Source organism: Microtus ochrogaster, unplaced genomic scaffold (assembly GCF_000317375.1).
Source record: "Microtus ochrogaster isolate Prairie Vole_2 unplaced genomic scaffold, MicOch1.0 UNK35, whole genome shotgun sequence".
NCBI classification, from domain to species: Eukaryota; Metazoa; Chordata; class Mammalia; order Rodentia; family Cricetidae; genus Microtus; species Microtus ochrogaster.
Genome location: NW_004949133.1, coordinates 2778019 through 2797542, shown reverse-complemented (window position 1 = coordinate 2797542; position 19524 = coordinate 2778019). Strand labels below are relative to the sequence as shown.

The 19524-nt window shown below is 45.8% G+C and overlaps 1 protein-coding gene and 1 pseudogene across 1 annotated transcript; both read left to right on the top strand.

Moving 5' to 3' along the window:
- Window positions 1–7015: 7015 nt before the first annotated feature.
- Window positions 7016–14074, top strand: LOC113458498 (annotated as a pseudogene).
- A 687-nt stretch (window positions 14075–14761) lies between these two features.
- Slamf9 (SLAM family member 9) lies at window positions 14762–17346 on the top strand. Its single transcript, XM_005368568.2, has 4 exons — window positions 14762–14804; window positions 15367–15708; window positions 16458–16730; window positions 17120–17346. Exons 1-4 carry the CDS (start codon window positions 14762–14764, stop codon window positions 17344–17346), a joined length of 885 nt encoding a protein of 294 aa, XP_005368625.1.
- The last annotated feature ends 2178 nt before the right edge of the window (window positions 17347–19524 follow it).

Below are 19524 nucleotides of genomic sequence, written 5' to 3'. Positions count from 1 at the left end.
TGTGTTTCAAGGTGAGGTCAAGATGACCTTCCTACTGGACTCTCCTCTCCAGTTCGAATGGGAGACTTGCTTTATAGATTCACACTTACAACACCTGTGTCTTTTTCTCCTCTATCAGGCTTGAAGCAGCACATTTCCTCAGTGTACGGCCTGTAGAATGTATTTAATAAATGTTTGATGGATGAATAAGCTGATGAATTAATAATAAATAATCCCTGTTTCTCTGCTTTGCGTGAATCAGTCAAAAAGGAGACATTGCGACAGACGTACGTAAACTTCCAGTGAGTTATGAATGCCACTGCTTGTAGGAGAACGTGTGGATACTTGGAAATTCAAGAGTTCTGTGACTAGCACTGATTGAGAGACCAGGCTTGGGAAATGGGGAGTGTGCTCGCGACCTTGCAGGCCTCTGTATCTTAGGAGTGATGCTAGGTACCCTGTGATTCAGGAAGGAGGTTGTGTATTTGTCTACCTCCATGCATCTTATTTCTACAGTTCATCGTCATGATCTTTAGGACCGAATACCAGCTGTGGTGTTGGCTCTGAAGGATACAATGGATATGTGGAGTTTGATTTGTGAGAGATTCAAAGACCAGAGGGAAATCTCTAGGCATTGGGGTCAGGAGTGCCTTGGGGTGGAGGAGGGTTGTTCATGGGGGAGGAAGCCTGCAGCCTGAGAGGAAAGGCTGGCCTTTTCACACCTCGCCTGTCATTCGGTGCCTGAGTCTTGTCTTCTGCTCATTCTGTGACAAGGGGCCACTCGCCCTGCTGTAAGAAAAAGTAGAGTTCTTCTGTCTACCATGCTCTCCTTTGATTGGGTGATCTTGGGGACCTCCCTATCTCCCCCTAGCATCAGAGTGGGGAACCAAGAGGTCCTCCCCGGAGGTGAGTTCATTGTCCCTGGGAAGAGACTCTCCTTGGTGGTATATCTTGTTTTTCATGCAGAACCTCAGTTTTGGGCCTGGGATTGCTGCTTATCTTCCAACCTCACAGCCTGGTGGAATGTGGAGAGCTTGGGGTGGGCAGACAGGTGAAAGGAGAGTGAGAGGAATTGCTGTTCCATGTAATCACAGAAGCTGCATTTTCTTTCCTCTAGAGAACTGTTTTCCTGAGGCCTCACCAATGCTAAGCCCTGCGTATCTTGGCCTTTGACATAGGTATCCGCCAGGTTGGGTGAGGGAGACAGGCACACAGCGTATGAATAGGGAGACACAGAGGTGCAGAAGTTGAGGTGTACAGTTGAGCTCAGGAGACCTGCAAATGCTCAATACTCTCTGAGGTTGGCAGATGCCTTCCAGAGCCGACAGCATTTCTTGTTTTTCCTGATTGGATGAACCATTGACATGAGACTATACGCCATGCTATACAGAAAGTCCACAGTCTCTCAGTCAGGTAGGTGTATGGTGTGTGTGTGTGTGTGTGTGTGTGTGTGTGTGTGTGTGTGTGCAGGTGCATGCATGTTGGGAACCACAAGACTCTCAGAGTGTCAGAGAAGAGACAGCAGCTGTTTTGACTCAGGTGACTCTTAGAGTCTGGAGTCTGAGGGTCAACTGCATCCTCAAGTCAGTGTCCTTCTCAAATGGTTCTCAACATCTGGCAGGAGTTCCCCCCCCCTTCTACCACACATGAGTGCATCCTAATCCAAATAAATGAGGCAATAAAATAACCCTGAGACAGTCTGCACATCCATGCTTTCTTTGTTCCCAGAATTCACTGAAGGACAGCCCTTCCTACCTCACTCACGTGATGGGCATCCTGGCTCCTGGCTCCACGTCAGAGTACCACAAGCAGGAAAATCAGTTTATAAGGTGCTCCGTCACTGGCTTTGGTCATAAGAATCCTTTCTGGGGTGCCTTACCACTGTTTCTCTTACGGGACTTGATTCCATTATTAAAGAAGATAAATAGTCTGGCCATACTCTACTAACTTGATTTGACCAGTTATTTGCTCTATCTTTTTCTTATCTTACCCCAAAGATGAATTTTATATGTGATAGAGCAAGAAATCAATCTTCCCTAAAGATTGTTCTAGCTTTCACCCTGAGCTACTGGGATTTAATTTTTGAACCTTCCATGCCAGGTATGATCAGAATGTCTATTTGCCTAGGGGTGTTGGTCACCAGACAATCTCACAATGCAATTTGCCATGGAGGCTAAGAGCCAAGTATGATATGTTCTATCTCCAGAGAACTGAAGATTAAGGGTATCAGTCCGACCTTTGGATGGGCTGGGAGCTCAAGGTTAGCCATGTGGGTGGCAGCATGTGATATAGCTCTAGTAAAAATTCCAAGGCTTGGGTGAATGCTCACAACACACAGGGAGACGCTGTCTGAACTCATGAGAGACGTCTCGCGTGCTTAATGCTTCTCTGAACTCCTAGGTGCTTCTTCTTCAGCACGGCTGTTATCCGTATGCTTTCCCAATCCTAAATCACAGCTAGGACTGTGACAGTTGAGTGGTCCTTCTAGAAAATGACTGCAGTGGTGAGCGGGTGGGTTTCAAATTCCCTCAGACTTGGCAGCTGGTGTCAGAGTGAGGGCAGTGGTCTTGTCGACTGTGTTTCCTCCAACTGTGCACTTGATTAAAAGCCCACACACTGTTCCAAGTCTACGTAACGTGACAAGCTAAAGCACCAGCTGGTTGGGAATGGGAGGCTTGAAGGAAGAGTAGGGAAATCAGCCGCAGTTCTGGAATGGAGTCAGGGTCTAAGCTGCATCCATTAGTGCTCTGTCCCTGCCTGAGGTGGTTGGGCTTCCTAGTAGTGACTGAGAAAGGGTGGCAAGCTGTATCCTGAGAGCACAGGAATGCCCAGAGAAACGCAGATGCTTCCAGTGGGAGGCATGTTTTCCCCTCAAGAGGACACTTAGTGGTAACAAACAGCATCTTGGTCGTCTCTTTTTCGTGCCTCTAAAGAATAGTCCCACTTTTTCACACTCTTTTCTACGAGCTGTGAGTTGTGTAGCAAAACATATTACTGGGCAAGTCTACACAGTCCCCTTTGATATGGCCTGGGTTTCATCCTTCTTATCGTCCAGCTCTCCCGGGTTAATGATTCACAGTGGGGGCCCTCCTTCCTCCCTCCAACTCTGCAGAGCTCACAGCTAACACAGCCTGCGATTTCAACAAGGGTGGATAGCATTTTTGTAGGGCTAAGTCATAGCCAGGGTGAGAAACACACTTTTAAAGGATTTTCAGTGGCGTTGGGGAAGTCCCACCTGCCAACTCCTGAGCAGAGGGTGCAATAGGACCTGTAGGGCTGCATAATTCCCATGGACTTTAATTGAACTGCTGAGATGGGCTAGACCAGTCCATTTCTTCATTGTATTGGGGTTCCTGTAATATTTCCATTGAAGGGAACATGCATGTTTTTGTCATTTTTGTTTTTTTTAAATGATGTTTACTGTTTTATTTTTTTTATGTGTATGGATGCTTTACCTACATGTCTGTGATCTTTTGAAAAATAAAGTGGTTGGGACCAGTTGCTCGCTCCTCCCCCATCCCCAATATTTGTTCACAGGACTTCAGGGATTCCTCCCCACACCTTCTTGCCCTGCTTACCGAATGCCCCTAAATCTTCCACTTTTCCTTTTGTGCCCTAATTTCCTCTTCTAGTAGTGTTTTTTTGGGTGTGTGTGTGTGTGTATGTGTGTGTGTGTGTGAGTTTGTTTTGATTTTTTTGTGGAGTGAGGAATCTTGAAGGCTTTCCTGACTTCTTAAATATTTCCATGGATTGAGAGAAACAAAGGGAACCTCTGAGATCCAGGTTCTCTGAGATCCTGTATCAATATCTCACAATGGTTGGTCTAGATTCCAAAACACTTCAGTCAGCCAAGGCCAGGCTCCCTCACTGATTCTCTCTCAGAAGAAAGATGTAGCCCAGAGAGCAGAGTGTCCTGGAGCGTTGGGAAAGCCATCATAGGTGACAAGCTCTTTGGGGAACTTAACAGGGAAGACAGAGCATTTTGTGTGTTATAACAGAAGGGCTGCAGGCTGCAGGGAGAGGAAAGGGGAGGGCTGTGTTCTCAGACCAAAGTATGAAATTCAGACGGAGATCATCCAAGATGAAACATGGAAATTATATTTAAAAGTGAATCATCAAATGAAGATATATCCCTTATTAAGAAATTAAGACCAGGGACTGTGACATACTGTAGCCTTAAAGCCACAGAAGGACACATCCTGGCCACACCAGCTGAGTTGTGTCTGAGTCCCCTGATAGCCAGACCATTGCATTCAAGGGTCACAGAGGCCAGAAGGAGCCATATTACAGAGATGAACATAAGAGACTGTTGCTGGGTTGTTGAACCTTAGCTTGTTTCCCCTCCTCTAGTCCAGTGTTTCTCAACCCTTTCTAACGCTGCAACCCTTTGGTGCTCATGTTGCAACGACCCCCCCCCCCGCCCAACCACACAATGATTTTCTTTGTTTCTTCATAACTGTAATCTTGCCACTGTCATGAATCATTATGTAAATATCTCATATGTGGTCCCACGTGTTGAGAACCGCTGCTTTAGCACCACGCTCCCAGGCGGTCTTCTGTGATGACTCCGCGCTGACTGTATAAGGAGAAAATGCCAGGGTGGGGCAACTGCAGTTGGTGTGTCTGACATGAATACCACAAGCAAAGGACTTTTCTCGCCTCCTTAATTTTGCCCGGCTTTCCCTCGCAGTACATCATTACTTGATGGGCGCTATTTATTGAGTATTGCTCGTCTCTCGCTGACCTCTAACACACTGATAATGAAGGCTCATGCTTTCCTCTTCACCCCATATCCTACGTCTGGAATCGTGTCTTGTTTTTAAATGAAGCTTAATAAATATTTGCAGGAGAATAGCTGATTTCATGTCAGCTGATGACAGTTCTGATAACGTGAAGAATGATCGTAGAGTCTGACCAATTCTGGGATATTTACAGTTTACTGCAAAGACTTGGAGGCTGAACAGTACTGAGCTGACTAAGAAAAATGTCAGTGTGTGCAAAAGCTGTCTGTGTAGCCAGCTGGCCCTTCTCATTCCCCTGTTCCCTAGCGCTTGCTGTCTGCACCTCTTAGTCTCAAATACAAATCAATAGTAACGAATGACTACATACAGTAATTAATAATGACACCGATATGGTAATGACAATTACTAGGTACTTTCTCTGTGCCAGTACATCTCCAGACTTGGCCCTATTATACTGAAAAACCCATCAGCAAGAGACCAGAAGCCAGTCCATCTCACCCACCTCAGAACGGCAACCATCAGAAATGAATGACAACACCCCTGTGAGGATGTGGGGAAAGAGGAACCCTTTTCCCCACTGACCAGAACGTAAACTGTTGCGGTCGCTATGGAAATCAGTATGGAGGTTCCTCAAAAAACTCAAAATAGAACCCCCGTGCTAGCATTCCTGGGTGTATACTCAAAGGAACTGGGTACTACATATCACAGAAATACTTGCACAAGCGTGGTGGTTGGCACCCTATTCACAATGGTCAGTCAGGAAGTGGAATTCACTTAGCTGTTCATCAACAGATGGATAAAGAAAATGTGGTATATACATAAAACAATGGAATTTTATACAACTGCGAACAAAGATGAAATCATGATATTTGCAAAAAAAAAATGGACAAAGGTTGGAAATTGTTAAGCAAAATAAGCCAGGCTCAGAAAGATAAAGACACTATGTTTTCTCTCCTATGAACAAACTGAATTTAAAATTTCTGTCTCTGTGTGTGTGCATGTACGTGTGTGTGCACGTGCTACAAAATGGGAAAGGGTGTCATGAGAAGGGAGGAAAAAAATTTTAAACGAGGTGGGAAATAGAGAGATTAATGGATATTTGTAGTTGGAAAGCAAAGTGGGGGATGATTTGGGGGAGAGACCTGAGGGAAAGGGCAACAGGGAAGGGGAAATGATTGACAACAAAGTATAATGGTTCACATGTAGTAAGATGCTATGATGAAAGTCAGTACTTCGTATGCTAACCCAAACAGTATTTTTAAAAACAGTATTTTTAAAAACGAAAAAAACGAAAAAAGAGCCGGGCGGTGGTGGCGCACGCCTTTAATCCCAGCACTCGGGAGGCAGAGGCAGGCGGATCTCTGTGAGTTCGAGACCAGCCTGGTCTACAGAGCTAGTTCCAGGACAGGCTCCAAAGCCACAGAGAAACCCTGTCTCGAAAAACCAAAAATAAATAAATAAATTAATTAATTAAAAATGAAAAGAGAGTAAAACAAAATAATACTAAAAAACCTGATTTTGGTCTAAACTTTGCATTAAAATTTGTGGATTTGAAGTTGTTCTACATCCTTGACCTGTGGATTTTGTATTTGTTTTAATTTGTAAGATAAGAGGTTGGGCGAGCTCAGTAGATTCTACTTTTTAAAAATGTGCTCTGGAGTAACCTACTTTCCAGCAGGTACTGCCTCTGAGCCCCCGTGTGTGAAGAGATAAAAGCAGAGTTCTCAGGACTGGTACCCGGCACCCAGCTGCAGTCTGCGAGGCTGTTCTGTGGAAAGCCCAGGAGAACGAGTTAGAAGCTGGCGGAGCCTCTCTTATGCTCCCCCGAACCCAGTTCAAGGAAAAAACAGACAGTGTCATTTCACGGCTTTGCTCTGGGGAAACCTTTTGTGACTGGAGACTTTAGACACCGCTTGGCGAGGGAGCGTCCTCTCTGCTCCCACAGAACTGAAGAGCAGGCTGCAGCTTTCTTTCCAGTTTACAGCAGGCTCACTTGGTGACTTTGCATGATGAGCAGGCAGCATCCCTAAACTCCATCCTCCATACCTTCACCCCGATTCACTGGCTATGAAGTGTGGCCAGTGGCACCACCAGCATTTTAACCATCTTCCCGTGTGTGACTCTAAAGTAGTGGGACAAATCTGCACTTTGTTAATAAGAGCAATTAATATAAGGGGACCAGACGGGATAGGTAAGTCGAGGGAGCCACTTTGGCATTCTGGGATGTGTGATGCCGATAAGACGAGGTCTTAGCTGTTCAGAGGTGCAGCTGGGGGAATAGCCTTAGGCGTGACATGGTTGTATGCTCTGGTGAACCGGATGCTGCTGGCATGGGGGACATGATGCTGAGCTATGCATTCCCGTGTCAGTGCTCCATAAGCGGGCTGACAGGTACATTTGGCTTACCTTTCTTATCTTAGAGATTCTGGTGTCTTCTTTTTAATAATCACAGATAGTTGGTAATTAATGAGGGGCCCCTGGCCTTCACAATGCCAGCCATTAGTAACCCCCACAGCTCGTATTCATAGAGACCTCATCATGGGCCCAGCTCTATGCCAAGTGCTTTCCAGGCATTATATCAGCTTGGTTTTCACCTTTAGAGTACACGTGTAAGCATCCTGGTCTGCAAAGGAAGGAGCTGAGCATCTTAGTTCCACTTGTGTGGCTTTTCCCCATTGTGTGGTCCACTGCCCACTCCAGGTCTCAGGGCAGCTGGTTGCCCATTAAAGCCAAGGATAACCATTGCTTTCTTGACACGTGCAAACCTTTCTCATGTCTGCCTGCTCTTTCTGCTTTTAAGGGAGGACCCTCTTGTGATCTTAGATGAGTCTCTTTTCTTGGGCTCTAGATGTCACCTCCCTACAGCCCTCTGGGTAGGGGTGGGTGGAGAAGAAGCCTTATTCCATTCTTTATCTTTCCTCTGCCTCTGTCTTCAATGTCCCTCCCTACCTGCTCCTTCCCTCATCGTCTGTATCCAGTTATCTTTCTCCCATCACCACTAATGAGCGTTCCTGATACACTACACTTTTGTTGAATTAGGAGCGGCGGGGCTGCGTCCCCGGCACCCGGCCGCCCACATGGCTAGCTTAGCTTATGCCCTGAAATAATTACACGGAAACTGTATTCTTTTAAACACCGCTTGGCCCATTACATCTAGCCTTTTCTCGGCTAACTCTCACACCTGGACTAGCCCATTTCTAATATCCATGTAGCTCACGAGCTGGCTTACCAGGAATGATCTTAACCTGCATCTGCCTGGAGTGGGAGAACCATGGCAACTCTCTGACTCAGCTTCTTTCTCCCAGCCTTCTGTTCTGTTTTCTCCGCCTACCTAAGGGTTGGCCTATGAAATGGGCCTAGGCAGTTTCTTTATTAATAAGAAATCACTCCCACATCACATTTTGCCCTTTCTCATCACCTGTTTCCTTTCTTCATCAAAGGTAAATGTGAGAGAGTATGACTCAGTCCCTTGGTCAGGTCTGTAAAAGGCCCCTTGGCAAAGCCCATACCCACAAGCGGATAAACTTTCCATCACTGCATGAGGAAGCCTATGCCCATATTCTTGCTCTTGCATCTTCCTTTTTGAGCCCCTCTCTTTCTCTTAACCTTCATGGCTAAGCGTATATCACTCTATCATGGTACCTTTAATAGCATTTCCAACTCTGCCTTACCATACTGCCTAGTCCTGAAATTCTTTTCCATGTCAAAGGGACCAATCCAGTCTCTAAAAACTTAAGAGAACCTCTCAGGTTCCTGTGTAGAGCTGTTTATCTACTCTTAGCCTTAGCCCAACCTCTTTTCTTAGAAGCCCTCACCCATGGAGAGAGGGCAACTGAGAAAGCAACATCCTTGGACATAACCATCACTTTGGAAGCGTCTCCTGCAGAAGACAGTCAGAGAGGACAGCAGCCTAGGGCAGGCCCAGGAAAGTTAGAACTGATTATAGACTAGGGTCTGACTCCAACTAGGGAACTAGAAGCATGATACTACACTGTAGATACTGGAATCTGTCAGGGAAGTAATATTTAAAACCATGGCCTACTTGGTTACTTAGGGAACGCTTATAAGAGGGACACTTAAAGGTGTGTGTGTGTGTGTGTGTGTTCTGTGTGCATGTGTGTGTTTATGAAGGGAGGTATGTTTCAGATGTCTATGGAAGGAGGAAGGATGTATGAAGGACCATCTGGAATAGAGATGCCTTAGCCATCAGAACTCCTTAACAGAAAATATTCCTTTTTAACCTCCTCCCAGGACAGAGTACAAAGTCACTCACTCAGAGAAGATCAATTTGTCACCACCACTCCCCCATCTGTCTGGAGAGGAAATCATGAGCTTTGGGAGACTCTGCTGGGAGCACCAAGGAAAGGGCGGGGTGGAGGTGAGTGAGGGTGAGCGGTCCAGGGACCTCCCTCTCCCGTTGTGTATCTGCACTAATGGGTAGCAATTGTTTCGCTGTAAGTTAGGACTGGAGTTTTACCTCTCATTTCTGAGCTGAGACTAAAGCAAACTTCTCACCCAGGGGCAGGAGTAGACTTCAGATGTGAATAATATTAAAAGGGCAGCACGAGGAAGCAAGGAAGCTTCCTTTGGTTGGAGCACAGTCCAAGAGCTGAAGAACGGTTCTTTGAAAATGATGCTGAGAAGAGACTCTTTCCACAGTGGTCTGGAAGAGCTCAGTGAGGAGTGTAGATAGCAATCATTTTTCTCTTTCCAAAGATGTGATGGACTGTTCATATTTATGGGGGTATGCTCAATAAATACAAGTACAGCCATCTCTGGCTGTCAGCGTGCCCACTGTAGCAGTAATGGAGATGGCCTTTGGCTTACCCTTCAAGAGAAAACTTTTCTTCATCTGCAAGGAGTGTTAGGAGCTGGCAGCCTCCAACTGCAGTTCTCCCAGGACCACCACTTTTAGGGCAGCTCCAGCCAAGAACTGCACACAGGGCGGGCATTGGTACCTGACGCTCTTGGACAAGATCTAGTTCTTGGGCAATCCTACCCAAAAGAGGCATCCTGGTACCACACTCTCCCAACTTGGGCTTGCTTTCTCCTCCGTTATCTTTCACAGGCATTTTCTCTCCCATGAAGCCGCTTTTATTCTTGACTCCAACACTTGAAATCTTTAAACCCTGGACATTATACACACGAGCTTGTTTTCTTTTTAGCTTGCTTTAATTGTATTCTTAATTTTGTGTAGTTTTTTTTTAAAAATTGGTGAAATTGTGTATACATTTATCTTGTACAACATGTCACTTTGAAGCATATATATATGTGTGTGTACCTTGTGGAATGGTTAAATCATGTTAATTAACATATTATTAACAGCCTGAAATATTTTTTGTACTATAAACACAAAAATCTATTATCAGCTATTTCTGAGAATACTATATATTAAGTGTATGTGCTATTAACTGCAATCACCATGTTGTATAGTAGATCTGTTGAATTTATTCCTTCTGTCTACCTGAAACTTTGTGTCCTATGACCACTGTCTCCCCATCTGACCTGATCCACAACCCTTGGAAACAACCACTCCACTCTCTACTTCGATGGGTTCAATTTTTAAGGATCCTACATGTGAGATCATGTGGCATCTGACCTTCTGTGGTTGCCTTGTTCCGCTTAGCATAACACATTCTGGTTCGTCTCTGTTGGCACAGATGGAGCTCTTTTTCTATTTTTAAGGTCAGATAGTATCCATCATATATATGTACCACATTTGCTTTCTCCACCCATCCACCAATGGATACTTGGGTCATTGCCCTTCTTCTCTTGGCTATTGTGACTGATGCTCTAGTACACATGGGACTGCAGATAGATCTTCAACATACTGATTTCATTTCCTTTGAATACAGATCTAGCAGTTGGGATTGCTGAATCAAATTTCTTTTTAAATACATGGGAAAATTGGTTTAAAAACCTTCCAGGCTCAAGTTAAAACCTGACCTGTATTTATAGAAAAATCCAAATAAAAGAGGCTTGGTTCTCAAGGGTACAAGAACAAGCATTCTCCTTCACTTAGCTGACTTCATCCTTGAGGTCTTATCCTCGATAGCTTTTCTCGGAGAGTTTTTCCTCAACCCTCCTGAATTCAGGAGCTTGGAGATTCTTCCTTTTTTCCCCTTTCTCTTTTGTTCATTGTGGTAGTTTGAATGTAATTGGCCCCCAAAATCTCATAGGGAGTGGCACTGTTAGGAGGTAAGACTTTGTTGGAGTGGGTATGGGCTTGTTGGAGGAAGTGTGTCACTGTGGGGGGGGGCCTTTGAGGTTTCCTATGCTCAGGATACCGCCCAGTGTGACTCAGTCCACTTCCTGTTGCTTTCTGATCAAGATGTAGCCAACACCATGTCTGCATGCTGCTGTGCTCCCTGTCATGATGATAATGGTCTGGACTTCTGAAGCAGTCAGTGAGCTACCCTGATTAAATGTTTTCTTTATAAGAGTTGCCGTGGTCATGGTGTCTCTTCATAGTAATAAAAATCTAGCCGGGCGGTGGTGGCGCACGCCTTTAATCCCAGCATTCGGGAGGCAGAGGCAGGCGGATCTCTGTGAGTTCGAGACCAGCCTGGTCTCCAAGAGCTAGTTCCAGGACAGGCTCCAAAACCACAGAGAAACCCTGTCTCGAAAAACCACACACAAAAAAAAAAATCTAAACTAAGAAGTCGTGAAATACCATTTTGGCTTCCTTGTCATAGCATAGGACTTGTTGAAATGAGCACTGCTAGAAACTTCAAGGCTATCCAGTTTGAGGATCCATCTGGTGTTGAGATGCTGTAGACCATCTGAACCAGTGACTGTCCATCTTAACTTTAATACAGGGGATGAACGCTGTCTAACACAACCCATTGCGTCTTTACAGCCAAAGTTTATCCTTTTCCTTCTTCTTAACCTTTTTTTTTTCAAGACAGGGTTTTTCTGCATTTCAGCCTTTGCTATCCTGGAACTAGCTCTTGTAGACCAGGTTGGGCTCAAACTCACAAAGATCCACCTGCCTCTGCCTTCCAAGTGCTGGGATTAAAGGTGTGGGCCACCACTGCCCAGTTCTCTTTTTAACCATTTTTAAAATTTCAATTATAGTGTGTGTGTGCATGCGTGCATGCGTAAGGAAGGGGTCAGTGGATATCAGGTCACGTGAGGCTGGAGTTTCAGGCAGTTGTGAGCTGCCTGTTATGAGTGCTGCACATCATGCTCGGGTCCTCTGCAGACCAGATGTGTTCTTAACCCACGTCTCTCCAAAATGGGTTTCCCTGTAACGCTTTCATGTATGCATCTAACATCCTTTGATTGTGCTTACACTCTATCATTGTTTCTTGTGTTCCCCCTCCCCCACTCAGTCTCTCCTATTCCTAATTAGTCTTCCTTTCACAGCCATCCAGGTTTGAAAACCATATCGGTTTTCACAAGCCTAGATTCTGCATATGAGGAAAAAGAAAAGCAACCCATGGCCATTTTGTTTAGCATGATTACTTCTGGTTCCATTTCCTTTCCTACAAATTCCGTAGCTTCATTACTTATGGATGAATAAAAGTATTGGTGTATACATATCACGTCTGCTTTATCCATTCACCTGTTGATGGGCACTTAGGCTGGTTCCATAACCGCTGCTGTGAAGACCATTGCAGTAAACTTGAGTGTGCAGGATCACTGAAGGATGCTGATTTAGATTCCTCTGAGTATATTACCCAGGAATAGCTATATCATATGATAGTTCTCTTTTTAAAAGAGCCTCCATACTGATTTCCATAGTGACCTAATTAATTTATATTTCTACTACTTTCATTCTACATACAGTTTCATTTCTGTTATTGTGTTAAAATACCCTAAAAGCAACTTAGTGGAAAAACTGTTTTGGCCCATGATTTCAGGCTACAGTCTATCAAAGCAGAGAAATAGTATCAGGAGTCTAAGACTGTTGCTCCAGATGAACAAGAACAGAGAGAAACAAATACATGCATGTTTGGTTCTTTGCTTATGCTTGCCTCTTACTCAGTCCAGGACCCCTGTCTAGGGAATAGTGCTGCCTACAGTGGGCTGGATCTTGCCACATCCATCAACCCCAAAGACATACCCATAGACTAACTCAGTGTAGATCATCTGTCATTGAGACTCTTTCCCCAAGTGATTCTAAGTTGTGTCAAGTAGACATGTAAAGCTAACTGTCCACCACGCTGCCAAGAGTGCACATAGAGGTTCCTTTTTTTCCAGGATATGTTTCTCCTACCTTGACTCTCTACAATCTCTTCTCAAATCTGATTTTCTCCATATCTTTGATCAAGATTGATAATCTGAATGATTTGAAATATTTCTATGACATTAACAACTCTAACAAACTCCTTTTAAAATGATTGCTGTTATTGTTGTTGTCATTTTCCTTTTGAGACAGGGTCTCCCTATGTGTAGCTCCAGCTCACGATGTAGACCAGGGTGGCCTGGAAGTCAGAGCAATCCACTCTGCCTCCTGAGTGCTGGTTTTAAAAGGTGTGCACCACTATGCCTCGCCTGAAACAGAATTTTAAAAGAGAATCAGCCTTTCCGTGCTGTCTGGGTGGGGGTTATCCAAAGGATGTTTCTCTCAATTCACACTGCAATTTAAAGGGAAACTCACACAGTGTCTGGAGCCCTTGACATCCTGCAAGTGAAGAAGAAGAATGTCCTCAAACTCCTTGCAGTAGGAACTCACTTAGGTGGCACCAACCTTGACTTCCAACTGCAAAAGGCAAAGTGATGATATTTACATCCAAAATCAGAGGAGGACCTGGTGAAGCTGTTGCTGACAGCTCCATCCATCATTGCCACTGAGAACCCTGCTGATATCAGCATCATCTCCTCTAGGAACCCCTGGTGCCAGCCAGCTGTGCTGGTCACTCCAAGTGCCAGCTGCTCTACTCCTAGAACTTTCACTAGCCAATCTAAGAGAACTTCAAGGAGTGATGTCTTCTGGCGGTGCCCAATCCCAGAGCTGACCACCAGCTTCTCACGAGGGTGTCTTATGTTAACCTACCTACCATTGCCCTGTGTAACACAGACTCTCCTCTGCACTGCTGACATTGCCATTCCATGTGACAAATGGGTATTCACCCAGTGAACCCTGTTTGGTGAAAGTTCTGCACACGTGTGGCACCATCTCTGATGAGCACCAACGGTGCCCATCTGGTCATCCCCGATTCCTACTTCTAAGAGACTGAGAAGGAAGAGCAGGTGCAGAAAGAAAGATTGTGACCAAGAAGGAATGTCAGGGTGAATGGACCAGATGGGAGGTGACAGACTGGCCTGCAATTGTGTATGTGTCCTCTGTCCTCATGCAGCAGTTCCCTAGTGATGATCAGAATGTTCTGATAGCCACTGGAGTGTAGTCTGCAGGTCTCACTGCGCAGGGTGCGGAATCAGATGGAACCACCACTGAGTGGTCATCAACTGTTTTACAGACTCTTGAGCAGCAGAGAAAGGTGGCTGGAAGAGAAATAGTTTCTTAGAAAACAAGAGATCAATCCCCCATCCCCAAATAGCATCCCAGGTGGGAATACAGATAGCTTTAAACAAAAGGACTTCTCTCACTCATCCTTTCTAATGTTGTGAGTGTGCACTTAACAGGGGCCAGGAACAATGAAACATACAGAAGAAATAAACAATAGACTATCAGGGGAGATAGAGAGCACAGCAACACAGGATGCACTGAGGTGGCGGGGAGTGCATGCGGAGGGCTGGCAGCAGGCTGGTGCGTGCATATATGATTTCCATGGGATCTGGACATGCAGAAAATTGGAAGTAGAAAGTTGTTATTAGGAAGTAAGACTTGAGCTGAGTTTGGGGGATGGGCAATCTGAGTCAGTGGATAAATCATCTGTTAGACTGGGGAGAAATGTCCCACGAGGGCCAGGGAGGAACTTAATGGGGACAGAGGAAGTTGGAGTGCGAAGAATTTCCCTCTCTGTTCCTGTCGATATCAATTAGTCATTCTTCTTGGAGAACCACATACCGACTTCTCTTTCCACAGCCTGTGGAGCTGACCAGGCCATTCTTCCTAGGCAGGGATTGCTGATATGGGGGCCTTTCTCTGGTCACTCCTTCTGCTGCTTCGGGAAGGTGAGTACCTGCCTGTGCTTTGTACCCCTCGACTCTACTTGGCCTTAGGCTAACAAGACCCTTCCTTTAGGGATGAATGTGTCAGTCCTGCTGATGGGCACCTCGGCTGATTCTCTAGCTTGGCTATTGTGACATGCTCTGCTGTAAACATGGGTGTGCATGGATTACAGCCTTATGTTGGCTTAGACTGTACTGAGTATGTACCCAGGAGTGATATAGCTGGATCCCAGCCTAGTTTTGAGAAACTTCCATTTTGATCTCCAAGGGATGGGGTATGGCCTCAGAGCGGGATGAGAGAGGAGGATATCTGGGGGACATGGATGGGGTTGCAGTTCAAAAAGGACAAGGGAAAAGGGAAAACTTTGGATGGCGAAGAGATGAATGGGGACCATTCCTGGTCGGCTTGGGTGCAGTGGAAATCTAGAACTACAAGAGGTAGCTAGAGAGTCACACTGAACAGGGAGCTAGGGAAGGCGCTCAGATGAGGAGCAGCCACGGCTACCATGCCAACTAGCCTTGGTCTCCCAGAGATATCGGCTGGCCTACATACGTCTCTTTTCAGTCAAAGGGTTTTCTGGAGATGATGAGGACCCTGAGGACGTGGTTGCAGTCCTTCAAGAGTCTATCAGCCTCTCTCTGGAAATACCACCCGATGAAGAGGTTGAGAGCATCACCTGGTCCTCTCAAAAAAACCTTGCCATAGTGGTGCCAGGGAAAGAGGGACAGTCGACCAGCATCAAGGTGATGGATCCTCGCTACTGGGGTCGAGTGGACGTCTCGGAGTCCAGCTACTCTCTGTATATCAACAATCTGACTTGGGAGGACTCGGGACTCTACCAAGCCAAAGTCAACTTGAAGACATCCCAGTTCTCTATCACAACGTCTTACAATCTCCTTGTCTACCGTGAGTTTAGACTCCTATTATTCTGGCTTTTCTGAGGTTGGCATGGGAGCTTGGGAGCTGAGGTAAGCTTTAAGAGGCTGAAACTGGAAGGCAAACTGCCTCAAGTGTGCTCTGCTCCAGTGTCTGAGCTCAGCCACAGGGAAACTGGGCTGGAACAAGCAGCCATTAGATTTTGAGGCTGCTTCCACAGAGGTTCTCAAAGCGGTGAGTGATGAGGATCGCGTGTAGCAAGGGTATCTAAGGGCCCTTTCTCACCCAGCAGACTGCGCATCCTCTAGATAACTAGCTCTTTAGCCCCTTATCCCCTTGTGTGATTTGAGGGTTACTAATCGTTTCTTTCCCGCTTGAGCCAACATTTCTTCTCTCTACCTGCTGTACTGAATCTACTTAGGATCTTGGAGAGACGACGAAAATGTAAATACCCTTGGGAGGGTGGTAATGTTTTGTACAATCAGTGAGACAGAGGAGAAACTGGGAGAAGGAGGGGTCTAAAGCTGAGAGAGTGAAGTTAGAAGGAGTACCGGTGTACATCTGTCTAAGCACATTCCCTGGGACCCCGCAACCACAAATTAGATGCTTGTTTTTATCTGGTTTTATTTTATTTTAATTTTTTTGAGCACAGGGCCTCTCAGGATAGCTAGAATACCCAAGGCTTGAGAACTGTAGGAAAACAGACCCAACTTCAGAATGTTCAGCAGGTCTTTGTGATTTTTTGTTTGTTTGTTTTGTTTTTGTTTTCTCTCTTTTAGGGCGACTGTCAAAGCCCCATGTCACTGTGACCTTTAAGATTTCCGAGGAAGGTGCCTGTAATATATCCCTGATGTGCTCTGTAGAGAGAGCAGGCATGGATGCGACCTACACCTGGTTTTCCTCACAGGACAGCACTAACACTTCTCGTGAAGGCTCTGCCATCAGAACATCCTGGAGGCCCGGTGACAGAGCCCTTTCCTACACTTGTAGGGTCAGCAACCCCATCAGCAGCACCAGCTCCCGTCTCATCCCTGTTGGGACCTTCTGTGCAGGTACCAGAACCCTAGAGACAATTCCTGAGACTGTGCAAGTCCAGGGACTGAGGACACCACCTCCTGCCATGCCTGGGGCTCTTAAGGAGAGTACTGGACTCTAGAACACAATGTTCTCCCGTAGAAGCCTGCTATTGGATCAGAGAGGGGCCCTTCCTTTGTCAATTGCTCTGGATTCCCAGAGGATTCTTCTGTACTTGGCTTGAAACTGATGGCCAGATATCAGCCCTTGAGCATCTGTGCCCAGAATAGGTATTTCTAGAGACATGTGCTGTAAGATATGAGCTGATTATTCTCCCAAGAGCCTTTCTGAGACACTTCAGGTAGACATCTGCCCTCTAAACTTTATCATTCTTTTAATGAACTCTTGTTCTTTCTTCCTATCCTAGATCCTGGCTCTCCCGAGAAATCTCCAATGTTCTGCCTCCTGACCAAGGGCTTGCTCCTTCTCTTACTCTTGGTGACTCTAGCTGTGGGACTCTATGTCTTCAGAGCCCAGAAAAATTATGAGATGTCAAGGGTAAGGAAACTCAAGAGAAACCGAATTGAACTGAGCAGGAAGAGGAAACCTGGTCCCAGTCAAGTCCCACCATCCCTGGGGGAATCTCTGTTCTGAGCTCTGACTCCTCTTAGCCTCCAGGCAAATCATCTGGGGGGCAGGTGGGAGGGCAGACCAGGGTTAAACACCTGAAAGGACCATATTCCCTGAGAGACACCATCTGGCAATAAAGTCAAGTTCCCACCCCTCTGGAGGAGCTGTGCTTAGTGTTTCTGTTGGTGCTTAGCAGCCCAGAGAAAACCCGTTTTCCACTTTCTCTACCTGTCCTCCTGTCTTTACTGAAGCTGTGTGTCCTTCTCAGGCTTGCCTCTGGGCAGGAAAACAAGTCTGAAGACCCCGTTAGAGTGAAGTGTTTGTTTTTACTGTGTGCATCCCATTCTGCACTAACCTAAGTCTCACAATACTCTGAACTACACAGCAGGCATTCTTGCTTGTGACAGCCAGTCGTTTAGAGTTCTATGTAAGTGCTATGCCCAAGACTCCTCGCTCTCCTACCCCTATCCTCATTCTGACAGGCAACTTTACTTAACTCTTCTACCCACTGTACCAAGTCTATATAGAAACCGTCCCACAAGGAGGTGGCCCAGGCCCCTGCTCAGTCCTTCCCTGGGTTGTAGTTGAGTTTAGTGACCTCTGTTGTCTCCCTGATGCCAACTGCTCTGAGCCCTGCTGCTCACCTGGTAGAAGTGACAACTTACTGGGTCAATTACTAAGATCTTGCACCCTTGACTTCTGTTTAAGGTTGACATAGTTATCCAGGTGTGGGGGCGCACGCCTTTAATCCCAGCATTTGGGAGGTAGAGGCAGGTGGATCGCTGAGTCTGAGGCCAGCCTGGTCTACAGATGAAGCTCCAGGACAGTCAAGGGCTGGACAGAGAGACCCTGTCTGAGTTGGTTTTGTTGGCCTTCCTGTTTTCTTCTTACAGATTTCTGTTTCGGGCCTTCCGATTGGAATCTTTGGTCAATGTACAGCTCTTTCCTCTTGCTCTTTCTGTAGTCCTAGGTCTGATGTGCCTATCATATCGTTTTCCCAAAGCTCCATCTTGGGTGTTTTACTTAGGTAATTGCCAGGGGAGGGGGGCACAAGAGAAGCCACTTGATCAGTAGGACAGGTGTAAGTAACGAATGAATTGGTGGAGGCGATATAGGATGTGCCAAGGAGGGAGCTGGGGGAGATCTTAGGAAACCTAGGTTTTGTCCTGCCACATCCCCCTGGCCTGGGATACTGTGTTTACCCAGCATCCATCAGTTCAGTTCCACAAAGAACACATACACTACATAGGTGTAGCTTCTTGGAGTTCTTACAGAGACTGGGCCTCCTTTAGGTACTGAACAGTCTTGTTTCAAAAAAGGTCTGTAGCCCTAACTTCTGACACTTTCCATGCCTGTCAGAGGAGGCGCCACTGTAAGGTGAGGGCCGGCCTGGGCAAACAACCTGGAGTCTGTTTTTTCACCTAGAGGGACAGCGCGTTTCTCTTGTCTTAGGAGCTGGCATACAGAAAGCAAACAGAGAAATGAATAGTTTCTGTGTGGCTTAGTCCAGGGATCTCCCTGGAGCCAGCAGAGTCCCTTCTTCTCAGAGCCAATCTCTGAATAGAGAAAGCCCAAAACAGCCTGGAAAAGGAAGGCTTAAACCTTGAAGAAAGTGTACACTCAGAAGCTGGAGTAGGAATCCGGTAGCATGTTAAGATGCTCTTACTCGTTATTTGAAATAGGTTAATGCAAACCAGGGGATGGACATTCCAGCCAGACAGGAAACACACACCAAGATGCTCACATGTGAAGTATCATAGCACCTAGGGACTGCCATGCCACACACTATGATTAAAGAGTGCTTGAGAAAGCAGGCTGGAGAGGCATGCTCTAAACGGTGAGGGGACCAGGGCTCATGCACACATTGCCAACAGACTCCCCAGGTTCACGATTTTCTGATAGTCGCATCCAGAAATTGAAATATACAAAGTCGCTGATATATTAGAGGCAGTACTGGTTGGCTGAATAAATTTTTCCAGAGGAGCAGTCACTATGGCTCAAGGACAAACGGGAGGAAAATCTTTAGTTCTCACCTTTAGGGATTCTTTTTTTTTTTTTTTTTTTAAATCTACTTCACTTTTGGAGTAAGGAGGGTACAAGTGACAGGACTAGATTTTGTTTCTTATAAAAACAAAACAAAACAAACATATAAAATACATCAATCAGACAAAAATGACAATAATAAAAAAAACAAGCATTCAG

Excerpts from the sequence above, each read along its gene's own strand:
- Slamf9 (XM_005368568.2), top strand. The coding sequence starts at position 14,762 with ATGGGGGCCTTTCTCTGGTCACTCCTTCTGCTGCTTCGGGAAG. Across the intron at positions 15,709-16,457 it reads TTACAATCTCCTTGTCTACC|GGCGACTGTCAAAGCCCCAT; the intron begins GTGAGTTTAGAC and ends TCTCTCTTTTAG. Across the intron at positions 16,731-17,119 it reads TGTTGGGACCTTCTGTGCAG|ATCCTGGCTCTCCCGAGAAA; the intron begins GTACCAGAACCC and ends TTCCTATCCTAG.